Source organism: Equus asinus, chromosome 25 (genome assembly GCF_041296235.1).
Source record: "Equus asinus isolate D_3611 breed Donkey chromosome 25, EquAss-T2T_v2, whole genome shotgun sequence".
In the NCBI taxonomy this organism is placed as follows: domain Eukaryota; kingdom Metazoa; phylum Chordata; class Mammalia; order Perissodactyla; family Equidae; genus Equus; species Equus asinus.
Genome location: NC_091814.1, coordinates 22,688,414 through 22,703,210, shown reverse-complemented (window position 1 = coordinate 22,703,210; position 14,797 = coordinate 22,688,414). Strand labels below are relative to the sequence as shown.

Below are 14,797 nucleotides of genomic sequence, written 5' to 3'. Positions count from 1 at the left end.
GCCTTCCCCCTCCTATGATGTAATTTTATTTTCTGGGGAGAAAAAGAGCAGCAGTGAGCTCAGCATGCAAATATAGACAACTTGCAAAGCCACACTTAGCTCTGTCTCCTAGCTCTGCCCCTCTCCTCAGGCCCAGCATGGCAGCTCTCACTTCCCCTCTACCCCAGGGACTTTCCTCCCCCAGATTCTCAGCCAGACTGAAAGAGGGAAGGAAGAAGTGGGGAAGCATCTGTTTTCACCCCCATCTCCAGCCTAAGAGATCCCACCTCAACTCTGGCAGAGTCTGGCCCTGGGAAGAGGTCTGAGCTCCATCAGTGTTTGTACCACCTCTGAGAACCCCCTGACTTCACACCAGTTCCCACCTGGCAGAGACCCCTCAAGAAGCCTTAGCTGAGCCCCTCATTTCTTGAGTCTACACTGTTCCTCCAAGAGGCTCAGGCTCAGCTCCTGCTGCTTTTGGGTTCCACAGCCCTTCTCTTTGTTCTTCATCATCTCCTCTCCCAGTGCACCCTGTCACTGCTCCTTTGATAGTAACACACCCTCATAATTTACCTTTGTATATATTTCACTTGTTCTGTGTTGCAGGGCCAAAAACAATTTTGTTGACCCATCTTTGAGACTCAGAGAAGCTAAACGACTTCTCTACAGCAGTGAAAGGTTCAGGTCTCCCAGAGTCAACCAGGTACAGGGGACCTTGGCTTCATGCTGGCTCTACTCCTTTCTTGGGCAGGTTATGCCCCTGAGCCTCAGTGTCCTCGCTGGTAAGATGGTGACACCAATTCCCATCTTAGAGAGGAGTTCTGAGATTTAGAAATCATCAGTCTTCTAGGGCCTCGCACAGATGGGTACTTAAAACATGGGAGCTATTATTTAGTCCAAGGCCTTTCACTGACCTCTGCTAGACAGTAGGCTCCATAATATTATTATACTGGCCCAGTGTCCATACATTTATTACATGGGTGCAAGTTGGATGAATACATGGTTTCTACTTTATACTCCTGTCACCTTCTCTAGGAACACTCCCTGGATTTGTCTGTAGAGGGTGAAAACTTCTCTAACTACAGGTCTCATTCTTCTGTACTTAAAAATCCTCTAAGTCTCACAGCAATGCATTTATACCTGATCCATGAACACCGTAATGTCTTTTAGCTACGGGCTTGTTCAGTTGCTTGGTTCCCCCACCCCGACTCCTTGGTTCTACCACCCTGACTCCTTTATACTTACCCCAACTTGGGCTGTGCCAGAGAGAATGCAGATCCTTCCTGCCAGGAACTGCAGCAGGCCCAGGTCTGGGGGACCCCTATTATGCAAAACTCAACGTCTCCTCCCCACTCCTGTGACCACCACTCAGGTCCATATTCTTCCAATTTCACCCCAATTATTATAACAATCTCTGATTATATGAGTTGGGCTCCCTGCCTCTGGTATCTCCATCAGCTCCCCTCCCTATATCCATTCTCTTCATCACTGCCAGATTAAATTTTGCCCTTCCTCCCCATCTTATAGGATTAAATTCAAACACCTCTACAACCGAGTCCCATTATGCCCACGCAACCTCATGACCGCCACTTGAACTCCTCGTCTTGTCTCTCTGGTTTCTTCTGGGCCCCAGTATGACACACACCATTCTGCCAGTGCTTTTGATGTCTCCATCAACTGAAATGTCCCCTCCCCAACTCCTTGGCCCCCAATCAAATCCCACTCTTCCTTTAAGGCCTAGAAAATGCTCACTTCCTTTATGAAGCCATCAAAGCCCACTCTGATCTCTCTTCTCTAAGCCCATTCTGTTCATTTGTTCCTTCTTTTAACAGACATTTATTAGGGACTACTTTTTGTATGTCAGGCCCTGTGGACACAGAGAAAAGCCTGGGTCCCTGCCTTCAAGGGGCTCACAGTCTAGTGGGCAGGATGGATATGTAAATGAAGAACTGTGATAGAATAGGCCGAATACCAGAATAGAGGTGTATTTAGAGAGTGCAGTGTGAACCCAGAGGAGGGAACTGCAGGAGGGTGACACCTCTGGGAAGGCCTCATCGAGGAAGTGTTATTTGGGCTCAGTCTTGACATTCAAATAAGAGCTGCAGGGAGGGTGCTATCAAGCAGCACGTAATCACTTAATTACATATTGCTTTGTATTTTTCTTCAATTGTTTAGTGTGTTTGTCTTGACTTCCCAGTGAGTCTAATCAGCTCCAGAGCAGGGACAGGCCCAGCACTCTCTGTTCTCCCAGAGCCTAATAGCGGTGCTGGACAAACACCATGTGTTCAGAAAAGGCTTGTTGACTTGCAGCAGATAAATAATCCAAGCTTCTCTGGGATAACTGCCTGGAGGGAGCCCCACCAGCCTCCTATCACAGTCTCCTAACAAGGCACCCATACCTAAATCTCCCAATCTCTGGCTGCCTCTCTCCTGCCACAGGGGTGAGACCTCATCAGCAGACACTTGCTCATGCTGCCCCAGATCCTTTATTGAGGCCTCTTATTTGACCCAAATACATTAACAAGAGATTGGTGAGATACAGCCCCACAGAACCCTCCCTTCCTCCTGGCCAGGGATAGGACAGTCAGAAGGATATAGGATTTGAGAGAGTGGGGGAAGAGTGTGCAGAAGTGGAGGGAACAGAATAGAGATGGGAGCCCACAGATATGGCAAGAAAATCATAAGAAAGAGTGTACGGAGTGATGGAAGAAACAAATACTAGATACAGGGACATTGTTGGACAGGAAACAGAAGTCAGATGAGATAGGTCGGCTGGTATGTAGGGAAAAGTGCTCCTTCCCTCATTAAGTGAGGGGGATCAGAGTCTCAGCACTCAGCCTACAGACCCCAGTGGGCCCTAGTCAGAGAATGAGCTAGTGTCCCTGGAGAAGCTCAGGGAAGGCAGGAGGAAGCCTGAGGAGAGCAAGTGGGGCTAGGAGATGGTAGCTACAGCAACTAGTCATCATCATCGTCATCATCGTCGTCATCATCATCGTCATCATCCTCTGTGTTGATCTCGCCCGACAGCACATCCTCCAGCCAGTCCTCCAGCTCCTCAGGGGAAGGCAGGTCCTCCTCGTCGTCCATCTCCAACCATACGCTGTCCGCCTAGGACATGGCACAGACAGGGAACCAGAGCTAAGACTGACTCAGGTCTTTGGACCCATCCTCCCACTCACTGGACTCTGTATATCCTTCCCCACATCTTCTGTCCCTTCCCTTCATCTGTCAACAGCCAGAGAAACTGTCCAGGTGAAGGTCTAAGTTAGAATGGTGACAGTGGGAGTAGAAAGAATAGTTGGACTGGCAAATAGCCCTCCTCCTTTCACTCTTTCTTCCAAGCTCTTGACATGCTGAGCTTCCTAAAACAGACCTCTCGATCGTGCCCTTGACACAAAACCACTGGTGGCTCTTCCTGGCCTAGAGAATAAAGTCAGCAGCTCTTCAGCATTCAAGGCTTTTCATGACCTGCTTTTTCAGCACCATCCTCAGAGATCTCTAGGCTCTCAAGCTGTAAAAAATGACTTGCCTTTTCCTGAACCTAACCTGATATTCATTTTCCTACTTTTGACCTTTTGCACTAACTTTTCCATCAATTTGGAAGTGCTACTCAACTGTAGAACTCCTATACGTTGTACAATCTCCACTTTAAATGCCACTCCTTTTAAACCCTTCTCTGATTCTCTCAAGCAGAAATCACTTTGATTTTTGTGCCTTCCTAGCATTTTATGTGAATCTTTATTACAGAGTTTATCAGATCTGGCCTTGTAGTTAATGGAATACTGCTTTCCCAGTTAGACTGAGAATTATATGAAAGCAAAGACTGTGGCTTATTCAGTTCTACTGAATAAACATTTTTGAAGCACCTGCTACATGTGAATGAGAAGATGTCTGCCCTCAAAAAGCTCAAAGTCTACTGGAGGGGACAGACATGATACATAAATAGCCATATAAAAGCCATGTTCTTGATGCCAAATGGGCTCTTGGAGTGCCAAGGAGGGACTGATTCCAAATGGGAGATCTAGAAAGACTTCATGGCGAAGAGAGGATTTGAACAGGGGCTTGAAGGATGAGCAGCCGATTCCAACAGGTGAAGATGGGCATGTTCAGATCATGAATCTCTCCCTCCATCCAGTCATTAGACTGGGCATGTCTAATTTCTATGGAAAGGGCTCAATTCCTAGTTGGCAGAGCACAGGAGAGCTCGCTATGCTGGGAAGCAGAGTTAGGGGTCAACCAGGGATGAGGGAAGGAAACTCACATCAGTAACATTGACGACTCCTATTTGTGGGGCTGACAGGTCAATGTCAAACGTCTTCTCCCAGTATGGAACCAGCTGTAGAAAGACCACATATGGCAACTTAATGGAGTCTAGGAACACATGAGTCCAAGGGGATGTGTGTGAGGGTCAGCCGAGAGACAGAGGGAAGACACTATGAACCCATGGTGGATGAGGGATGAGTCCTTCTATAAGACCTGAAAGGATTGGATAGAACTAAGCAGTTAAAGGGTAGAAATCTGAAAGGGAAAGTATCAGGAGGGTCAGCTGGGGACATTGGCCCCTCCTATCTAAGGAAAACTAGATAGGAAACCCCTGTTCTGATCCTGGATCTGCTACTGATTCACCTTGTGACTTTGAGCAAGGCACTTCTCCTTGGCCCTCAATTTCTACATCTCTAAACTATGGTAGTTATACCTGGTAATTGCCAATGTTCCTCACATTTCTGTTTGTCCATTCCATTACTCTTTCAACAGTTAGTGCTAGGTGTTGGAGATTCAGCGAGGAACAAAGCCATACCCTGAGACATGGAATCTCTGTGCTTTGATTCTATTATTGTGTATACCATGTGCAGGGTTAATGTGCCCATCTGTTCCCCCAAACTCTGGATTTCTTTAGAAGGAACCATCCCTGGGCACATGTGCTACCTGCCCAGTCTCTGCTCTAGGAATCATGTGTGTTATGACCCATGTGATTCACTTCCCATCCTGTTTTCCCTTTCTCAGGATGCCCTTCATGCCCACAGTGCCCATGATCATGCAACAGGCAGAAACCTTCCAGGGTCCCTCAGCTAGAAGATGAGGAAAGACTCTGAAACAAGCTCTCCTCAGAAAGTGCCACTATCTAAGGCCCCATCTTAGGTTAGCAGTGCCTCAGCGGACCTCTTACCAGGGGGAAGTCATCAGGGTCAATCCAGATGATGCTAAGATCAGGGTTATCAGTGTTATCTTGGGCCACAGACTTGAGGGTCTCCAAGAACTCATAGCCATCTTGGAGGAAACACAAGTGAGAAGTGTGAGGTGGGGCAGAGAGGAAAGGGACCCAGAGGGAACAGGAGTCTAGATCTCTTTCCCACCTCCCACAGTTCCACAGGTCTAGCTGCAGGCTGCTTGTACTTTTCCAGGAATGCCTCCCAAGTAAAGCCTATGCTCCAATTGACAGCCCGCCTCCCCCCTCTCACCAGTGCCCCCCCAAATCCAATCCAGTATTTCTCCCTCACCAGGATCTGCTTCCTCTGCAAAGGCCACAATATGGATTCCATCCAGATCATCCTCCTGTTAGGGGAGAGGAGGCTTTAGTTATGCTCCCTGAAGTCAGAGAACCCAGAACAGACCCTAGATCTTCCTTGAACCTGAGTTTTTTGGAAATCCAGCTTCTGGATCAGGTATATTCTCGTGGTGGTGACCCTTTCCCAAGTGACACTGCTCCCTTCAGCTCCAGGGCCCCCATACCTCCTCTGGCAAACTCTTTAGCTCCAGAGCTTGGAGCTCCTCCCTTGTCATCTTCATCTACTTATGTGTGTCTCCCAATGCCTGACACATTCTTGAGAACAAAACCCTCAACCTTTGCTGGTGCATTGTCAGTCCTACAAGCAAGGCATGAGGAACAGTAGGGTGGGATGTTTCTAGGACTTGAGTCTTTAGCCACCCATGCTCCCCTAAGGGCCTGGCCTGGTCCAGGGGCACTCACCCAGGTCTCATACATACTCTCAGGCTTCAGTTTCCTCAAGGTTGACCTAGAAGCAACAGACAGAAAGTCATACTCAGTGGGTGAGAAGAATGCCCTCCCCTCCAGAGGGTCCCCAGAGCAGAGGCTGCCTCTGGGTCATGTCTAGGGCACAGACAGCTTGTAGCCCAGAACAAAGCCATCTGGCCAAGCCTAAGCCCTGGGCACCAGGCCCAGATCACTGCATGGTTAGAGCAGGTGGGAGAGCAGAGGGTGAACAAGGGGACTGGGAGAGAGACTTTTGGGAGGAAGGTAAGAACTGGACATCTGCGTATTCGTTCGTTCATTCATTCATTCATTCAAAAAAATTGAGTGTCTGAGATGTTCTAAGCACTGTGCCTGGTGCTATGTAGATAGAGCTGAACCAGGCAAACATGTTCCTGCCCTGATGAGGGGACCATAATCTAGTGGGAGAGAATGAGAGTGAGTAGTGTTTACACTGATGAGTGGGTATTTCCAGCGGTGGAGTACTGTGAAGGGAGAGAATTATGTGTGAGTGTAGGGCAGAGTTTCTCAACCTCAGCACTACTGACATTTGGGGCCAGATAATTGTGTTTTGGGGGAGCTGTCCTGTGTGCACTGTAGGATGTTTAGCAGCATCCCTGTCCTCTACCCACTAAATGTACACATATATGGAGGACCTCCTATGTGTAGGGCTCAGGGCTAAGTGCTAGCATGCAAAATGTTGTGTAAAATGGTGAGTGTATCAGTGAGCACTGGTACCCAGAAGTGTATTCATCTCCAGGTGAGTCCAGGCTCCTGGCTGGCTGAGATTCCCCCAGCCTATCTCATAGACTGGTGTTCTAGCCTGAGGAGGAGCCTACCCTGCTCAGACGGTTGCCCCTGCTCCCCACCTCCTGTGCTTCTCCACGAAGTTGACAATCTCCTCTTCGCTATTGGGCTTATCTGGGATGGTCACAGGTTCTTCCATGAAGGCCTCATAGAAATCGATCTCATTCAGCTTCAGGGTCAGCTTCTTTGCCACCTTTGAGGGAGGGGGCAGGGGGGAGTAGAGCAGGGGATGCAGGATCAGGGTGAGAAGCAGTATTATCAGGGAGCAGATATTAGGAAGGGAGTCAGACAACCTGGGCCCTTGTCACTGCCACTGTGACACTGGACAAGTGTCTTAACTTCTCTGGGCTTTGGCTGAACAGGAGAGGGGTACTTTAGATGTCTAAAATCTGTGGGGCAGGAGAGGCCTGAGATGGGGGTGAGGGTGGAGAATGTCATGTGTAGGGAAAGACTAGGTCCCCCAAAGATTCTGGAAGAGGGGGCAGGGCAGCTGAAGGGAGTGAGGGAGACCCAATGTAGCCGTGGGGAGGAGAACCTTGCTGTCGAAGGTGGCAAAGAAGGGGATGTAGGGATGAAACTCCTCCGCCGCATCCTCGTAGGCTTTGTAATCTGAGGGGGGAATGCAGAGTTAGTCTCTGGGGGAACCAGGGTCCTCCAGGAAACCGTCCCCCCCTCCCCAGTTCTTTTATGGGAGGTGGGGTTCATTCTGAGACCCACTCCCTCTAGTCCTCTGAGAGTGGCTAAAATATAGTTGGGGGAGGCAGAATGCTGGAGGTGCCTGTCTGGGAAGCCCCTCCAGTGCAGGGAGCTCAGAGCAGTTGATGAAGCTGACTGTGGCAAGAGGAGTTAGGAGGCAGAGCTGCTGAGACAGTGGGTGAAGTGGGGAGGTAGGAGGACAGGTAAAATGGGGATCCAGGGAGGGCACAGTGGAGTCTGAGGGTTACCCACGCTCTGAATCTTTGCTCTTGAAGTAGCCAATGAGTTTGTTCTCATCCTCAATATTCTCGAACGCCTGCAGCTCTCGTTCACCCTCAATCAATTCTACAGGGTCCTCTAGGACCTGGAGGAACAGGGACATTGAAGGAAGAGAGTGAGTTTCGGTCCTCACCAATAGAAGCAGGGAGAGGAGGGGTGGGGAACAGGAGGAAGGGGCTAGCTGTTCACTATGTGTGTGAGGTGGGAGTTGATGGGGAGGGCATGAAGTCTTAAAGCAAGGCCATTAGGTCCAGGGGAATCCTCACATCAAGCAGAAACTCCACCAGGGTGTCAGCAGAAAGCTCGCCATCATACTCAATGACTTCATCTCCCTTGAACACATAAATGCTGTCCTCTTCAGTTAGTCCTGGGAGTGAGCCAGGGGTGAGCCATCATCCCAAACTTCCCACGGATTCAGGGGTCCAAATCCAGGGTCGCAGCCCAGTCCATAATCCCCGTGGGCCCCATATCCTCCACCTCCCTCTTCCTTGCCCCCTCACCTCCACTGCCCCTTAGCCCCTACTCCGCTAGTGTCTGTACCTCTGGATTTAGTCTAGGTAGCTAGCTGGGGCCCATGGGCTCTCCAGGGAGAAGCTAGGTTCAGGTGGGGGTGTTAGGGCAGGACATAGGGAGATATAGACTCTAGCAAGTTTTCTCCCTTTCTCTGCCTGTCATAACTAGAGACAGATATTTATGTTACCTCCTCTGAGGACTCTAGTCGCTGATTCCCAGTCCCCCCCTTTAACCCTCTGCTATTACTGACCAAATGACTTCATTACTGACCACCCTTCCCCCATCCACTTCCGGAGTCCAGTTTCATGCCTGCGCTGCCCCCTGGTGGCCTGTTCTGTAACACCTGGCCAGGGCTCTGGAGGGGGAGGGGTTGGAAGAAGAGTTTGCAGAGGCCACTCCAGACCCACCTGTGTTCCCTGAACTCCCCTTTTCCTCAACACCTAGCCCTGTTTTTTACATAAGCATAAAGAAAGCCACCTTCACCTGTTTCTGAGATTTGAGCATTGGTCTCTATAAGGAATAAAGGAGAGGCCAGGACCTCAGCCACACCCCTCCCAAATTCAGTATTTTCTCCCCTACTTTCAGAATAGGCATGGTGGAGGCCCTGGTCTATATAAGGGCTGTCACCTGGTCCTCCAGCCTAGGCCTCCCCCTCTCACAGGCCAGCTTCCCCTCCCTGCCCCGCCCCACCCCCCTTACCTAGTTTCTTGGCTACAGCTGCATCCTTCTCAGAGTCCACCAGCCCGAAGCCAACACCTTTGTCTTCTAGGACTTGGGCTGCTAACTGGAGGAAGGTTAGGGTTAAAACCAGCCCACGGAATTCTTAGTAAACCCTATTACCCTCTCTTGCTTTCAAGTTGGGGTCATTTGAGATGCAGGGAATAGAAGAGTTAACCTTGACACTGTACTGGGATCTAGGATATCTCCACTTTCCCTAGAGCCCCACCCTTCTGGTCTTTAGTTCAATTCTTAATCCCTGAACATTTATTGCTCATTTACAATGTGCTTATTATGTAGAACTTTAAGGCACTGCGCTTCAGAGTGACTGAGGCCCTTCGCTCCTTCAGGGACTCCATGAAACCCTGCACTCCATCCTGATCAAAGGCCATGCTCAGCATGGCAGTGAACTCCCTGGTATTCTTCTGAGTAGGAAGAATTCCCATTCTTCCAATGGGAAGAATTTTGGAGGGCAGGAGGGTAGTGGGAGGTCCGTTCATGTTGCTGAGGAGTGGGGAAAGCCAGAGAGCTGAGAGTAGAGATCACTGTGACCACCACTCATCATCCACAGAGGCCAAGACTGACAGGGACTGGAGGTGAAACAGACCGGGCTCTCCTCATCTGGGCTGAACTTTCCCTTTCCCTCTCCACCTCAGCCTGTCCCTAGGCTATGGATAGTCACACCCGTAGGTCCCTGTCCCCGGCAGCCTGTGTCTTGGGCATAGCTTGCAGCTTTACCCCACATAATACAGACTCGGGCGCCCGGATTCTCAGGAGGACAGGGAAGGGAGGCTGTTGGCAGATGGATGGCCAGGGATGCTGAGCACTCAGGATAAAAATACTCAGTGCATTAATCAGATGGCGGTTCCAGCCCCCGGCAGGGGCACACAAACGAGAGCTTGCAGGCCTGGTATCTTGCCCTGAAATACTCCAAGCTCTGGGCAAGCTGGGGGCTCTCTGTAAGGCCAAGCTAGAGAGGGAGCTGCAGAAGTTTAGACAAGAAAACTCTATCACATCCTGGCTCTTAGAGGGCTGTGTGACCACACCTCCCAATCATCCCCAAATAGGCTTTTTTTCTTGTTACAATAGCCTCCCTCTCCTTTGGGCCTGAAGTCAGCTTGGGGGTGAGGAGAATCTTCCCATAAAGAGAAATTGAGGACGGCATTTTGAAGCATCCTCCAACCACAAGAATTTGCCAATCAGGGAATCCAGCTTGATCCAATAAAGGCAGATGGGGAATTCGGGGGTGGGGGAAGAGAGAGGGGACTGAGAGACCAATGGGAGGCATGGTGGTTTTTATTAAAGATGAAACCATGAAATAAATGACATGCAAATAAGATGTCAATAACATTTAAATTGATTTGGATTTCTTTGGGGTACAGCCCCTAAAGTGTAGGGAGAGAGGCCATATTCTGGCTAGGAAAGTAGATTAGAGGGTGCAATACGCTGCGCTGCAGTTCTCCCCCTTCCCCCTTTTTTGTCCCCCTTCCAAGGACACCCCAGTTCTAGCCAAGCCTAGTGCTACCAGCCTCCTATAGCACGGAGGAGAGATCTCCCTGCAGCCTCGTTCCATTCCTCCTAAAATTGCCTAACTATGGTGGCGCTTTTGGGTTCCCAAGTTTGTTTCTCATTTGGCTAAGGCCACATGCCATTTGTGTCCTGTTGGTCAAGACGGGGGTCCTGCTGCACTGCCCCTAGCCCCTAGATCCTGCCCTCAAAGATCTATGTGGAGTTGTAGGATAGAGGGTTGCAGAGAGGGACGGGGTGTGCTCTGCAGGCCTGCAGACCCACCACTCACCTCCAGGATCAGCTCCTCCATCTCAAATTGTCTTTGTGAGGCCTTGTCGTCCTCGGGGGGCTCGTGGTAGAGCAGTGCCAGCACCTCATACTTCTTGAACACATTCTTGTAGTTCTTTGCGTTGACATTGACCACACGGTCCACACCATCATACTCAGGAAAGTCCAGCCCTTCCTCCCCCTGCACCCCTGACTTAGGGGTCCCTAGCACCAGCAGTAACAGCACTGCCAGCCGCAGGCCCTGCACAGCTCTGGCCCCCATCCTGTCTGCAGCGCTCATGGAGGTAGTGGGACGTGGGTCGGCTCTCCTGGTCCAGAAGAAGTTAGCTGGGGTGGGGAGGGGCCCCTGGGTCCTGAATCCTGAGTTAGGGGCTCACAGTGGGGGTGGGGTGGAGAACAGCCCAGGGCAGTGGACAGAGGACACTGCTGAGTCCTGGAGAAACTGCCGATGGAGCCAAGAGAAAAAGGGTCAGGAGGAGGAATAGGAGCAGGGGGCGGGGAGGGAACCGGAGCTGCCCCTGAGATTGGCACCCCTTGGCCCGCACCTGGTCCTGTCTAAATATGTCTCTGGGATTGGCAGAAGAGATGGATAACCTTCTGAGGCCAGGACAGCTCCATGAGGGCTGGGATCCTCCCACCTCCTACACCTCTCCCCTAGGCTCCCAGAGCCTCCTTCCCCTCCCCCTCCCCCAATGTCCAGGGCTCCTCAGCCCCTGTCCCAGCGCCTCTGGCCTGAGAGCTCATCGCCATATTAAGAAAGGAAAAAGCCAGAGCTAAAAATAAGACCAGATGAGTCGGAGGTAAATGAAGCTGGGGCTGGGGGAGGGGAGATTTGGGGTAATTAGGGAGGGCTCAGGGAGGGCAAAGTAATCAGAGAGAAGGAAATGGAGGTGGAGAAGAGGAGGTATTCTGGGTCAGAGGTTAAATTCGCAGGACAGGACAAAACGGGGACAAATGCAATATTGACTCTAGGTCTTAAAAACTGGGAGTCTCCTCTAGGTGAAGTCTGTTTCTTTGATCCTGTGGAGGAGGAGGGCAGTAAAAATGCAATCCAGGTTGCAGGAAAGAGACCCCTGCACTTCTCTTTAAAGAACCAGAACCAAGGATGAGGTCATTCTCTGAATAAAAGATGGAGCCGCGTCCAGGACTGGCCACCTGGCTCAGCTCCAGCCAGTTTCCTTTGCTTCACTCAACACTCCTAACTCGGGAATGTAAGGGAAGGACAGGGCGTGGGACGAGAAGTGCTGGCCCACATCCATCCTGTAGAGGTGTGGATTTGGGGTTTCTCTGCCCAGGACGGACAAGATGAGAAGGGAGAAGTCATTCGGCCACGGCCTCCTACTCACTCTCTCTACTCTGATCCTTTGCGACTCAGTTTTCTAGGGCACAGTGGGAAGGGAGGATTCCCCAGGCTGAATGATTCCAAGGAGAGTGGATAGCAACTATTCATTCGTACATCTTTGACAAGACAAAGAGGATCAGGTATAAACACCAGGGAAAAAAATTAACACCGGGAAAACATGAAGAGGTGGGTCCTGTGCCCTAAGCCAAGGATGTTGATTAATTCTGTGCACCTAAGAGCCAAAGCAGAGTTGGGGGGAGGCTCTGACTTCCTGGATCCCCCAGCTTGGAGGGGAGGGCAGAGTGGATGAGTTCAGTTCTGGGTACCTAGAAAGGAAGGAGCCTCCTCATGCCCTCCAGGGCTCTTACTATGCATAGGTAAACCGAGGCAAGGGGAGACCAGAGAGAGGCTAGACCAAAGTCAGAAGCCCTCCATCCCCACCCTGAGCTATCTTTGATGTTGGAGGGACAGTGTTTATTTTGCACCCAGGCAAGGGCATGAAATTATGTTAAAGGAATAACTTTTCCACACTCCCATGGGGCGGGCCTTACACAGCTAAGCAAGGAAGGCCACAGAAAATCTCAAGAACGTGGCAGGAGTGGGTCCAGGAGGGACAGCTGTCACTGGAGCAGGAGAGGCCAGAGCTAGCCTAAGCAGGGCATGGTGGACCTGAAGAGACCTCATAACCCATCCCCTGCTCCCATAGGAGAGTGACTAATGTGCCCACAGCCCCACAACCAGAGCAAAGACAGCAGGGGAGATGGGCAGCCCCGCCCGGAAGTAGATGTCTAGATGACGAAGTCCAGCCCCAGTGTCTTACTTCTGTGGCACTCTGGGGGAGGGGGAACGTTGGGAGAGAGACAGTGGAACTTTAGACTCATTCCATCATGAATCTGACCTTTTGTACCTCCAAGGGTGTGAGGTGGGACCCAGGCCTGCTCCATGTCCGCCTGTAGCCACCAGACCAGACAGTTTCATCCCATCCTGCCCCCTCTCCTTGCCCTTGGCTCTCCAGTTCCACGCTCATCCTTTCTAGCAGCTGCGCCCCTCCCCTCCCACTCCCTCTCCTCTCTCTGATGCTTTGCTCTCTGTCTGTTCAGACCCTTCCCTCTAGGCCCCTGCCTTCAGGCCCTTGGAGTTAACAGGCCTCAGTCACTGGTATCAAATGACCCTGAGTTGGGGCCTCTGTATTTTTAACCCACCAGACACCTGAAGCTCCTGCTACTGAAACCCGAGGAGCTGGCCCCTCCACACTCCCCCTCCCCACCTCACTCCCACACACCCTGGCCCCTCTGTCTTCCAGGGTCTTGTTCAGCCGTGTCAGCAGCCAGGGAAAGACCCCAGACTGATATAGCCCTGTCCCTAGGAGACCTTGTGTTTGAGGAGGGAGGGGGACAGGCAGGAGAGAGACCTCTGAGGAGGGGCCTGATGTAGGGGAGGCATGGTTGGTTATACCTTACAGTGACCTTCTCTTTGACAGCCCAGACTGTCCATGGCGGCCCTTCCTCCATCATTGTCCTATTTTTCATTTTGTATTTGTATATTTTTGGCCCAGCACTCACTGTAAGACCAGTCTGAAAAGTGATGAAAGGCACAAGCTCTGGAACCAGACAGACCTTGGTTTCCTCATCTATAAAATGCGGGGGAGGGGGTTAAGAATACATTTGTTGTGTGGATTAATGGATGGTGTGTGTAAGGCCCCTGTCCCTCTGCCAAGCATAGCGCACGGTCACTTAACACTTGTGCTTTGTTTTTGGTGACAGTCTACGATCTCCCCCAGCTTTCCTCAATGTTTCTCTCTCACTCTGTATACTTTTGGGCACAACCAATCCTCTCCTCTAAAAGAGAATGAATTGACCCACAGGGCATAGTGGACAGGCCCACAAAGCAAAAGCCAGGGAGTGAGTGAAGAGGAAGGAAGAGCCACCGCCCAGGGTGGGCAGGAGACTCCTGGGGCTCCTCACCCACCGGAGATGCGGAAAGTGCTGAGCTCCGAGAACAGGCTTTTGGGAATGTCCATCACTCCTTGTGGAGCCTGGGGCACGAGGGGTCGGGTTGCTTCACCTAAAGTAGAGGCTACAGGGATTCAGAAAGCATTCTTACAGCCTATATTTTAAAGCTACTCCTGAGAAAACAGGCTGATGAATGGGAATGGGGTTGAGATGCCCCAATGACAGGGGGCGGAGGGCAGGGACCACCAGTCCCTTCCTCAGAGGAGGTGCTGTAGCCCCACATTTACCACTCACCACATGACCCTTCCCAAGTCATTTAACCTCTCTGGACCTAAGGTTCTTAATTGATAAAATAAGGTCTCTCTAACACTAAAACTCTATGATTCTATAAGCTGATCTGAGGAACTGCGGTGGAGGGGGCTAGATGAGTAGCCTCTGACAGCACCAGGTGTGGGTGCTGTGGCCCCTCTATAGGGTGTGGCTCAGCTGCTCCTCTCTCACAACACCCCTCCCCCCTCCACTTCTCTGATCCCAGCTTGACTTTGGGGGCAGTCACTTGTCCTGTCTTTGCTCTCCATCAGGTCGGAGAATGACTTTAAGATGAGGGATAGCCCTCAAGGGGCAAAGATGCTTGATTCTGATCCCTTCCCAGCCTCAACTTCAGCCCCTGAAAGACTTCCCCTGCCTGATTACCATGAAGATCTAGGGAGAGAGCGTCACAGAAAT

General features: G+C 51.0%; 1 protein-coding gene and 1 long non-coding RNA gene across 2 annotated transcripts; one reads left to right on the top strand and one right to left on the bottom strand.

Annotated features, from left to right (window-relative positions):
- Nucleotides 1–2,446: 2,446 nt before the first annotated feature.
- CASQ1 (calsequestrin 1) lies at nt 2,447–11,471 on the bottom strand. The gene is made up of 11 exons (XM_014848340.3): nt 10,779–11,471; nt 8,963–9,047; nt 8,017–8,117; nt 7,724–7,835; nt 7,311–7,384; nt 6,838–6,968; nt 5,948–5,993; nt 5,478–5,532; nt 5,147–5,247; nt 4,241–4,315; nt 2,447–3,087 (listed from the first exon to the last, which is right to left on the bottom strand). Exons 1-11 carry the CDS (start codon nt 11,055–11,057, stop codon nt 2,935–2,937), a joined length of 1,212 nt encoding a protein of 403 aa, XP_014703826.1. The 5' UTR covers nt 11,058–11,471; the 3' UTR covers nt 2,447–2,934.
- LOC139042049 (uncharacterized) lies at nt 11,377–14,778 on the top strand. The gene is made up of 3 exons (XR_011498250.1): nt 11,377–11,577; nt 12,153–12,259; nt 14,653–14,778. It is a non-coding gene; the product is annotated as an uncharacterized lncRNA (long non-coding RNA).
- The last annotated feature ends 19 nt before the right edge of the window (nt 14,779–14,797 follow it).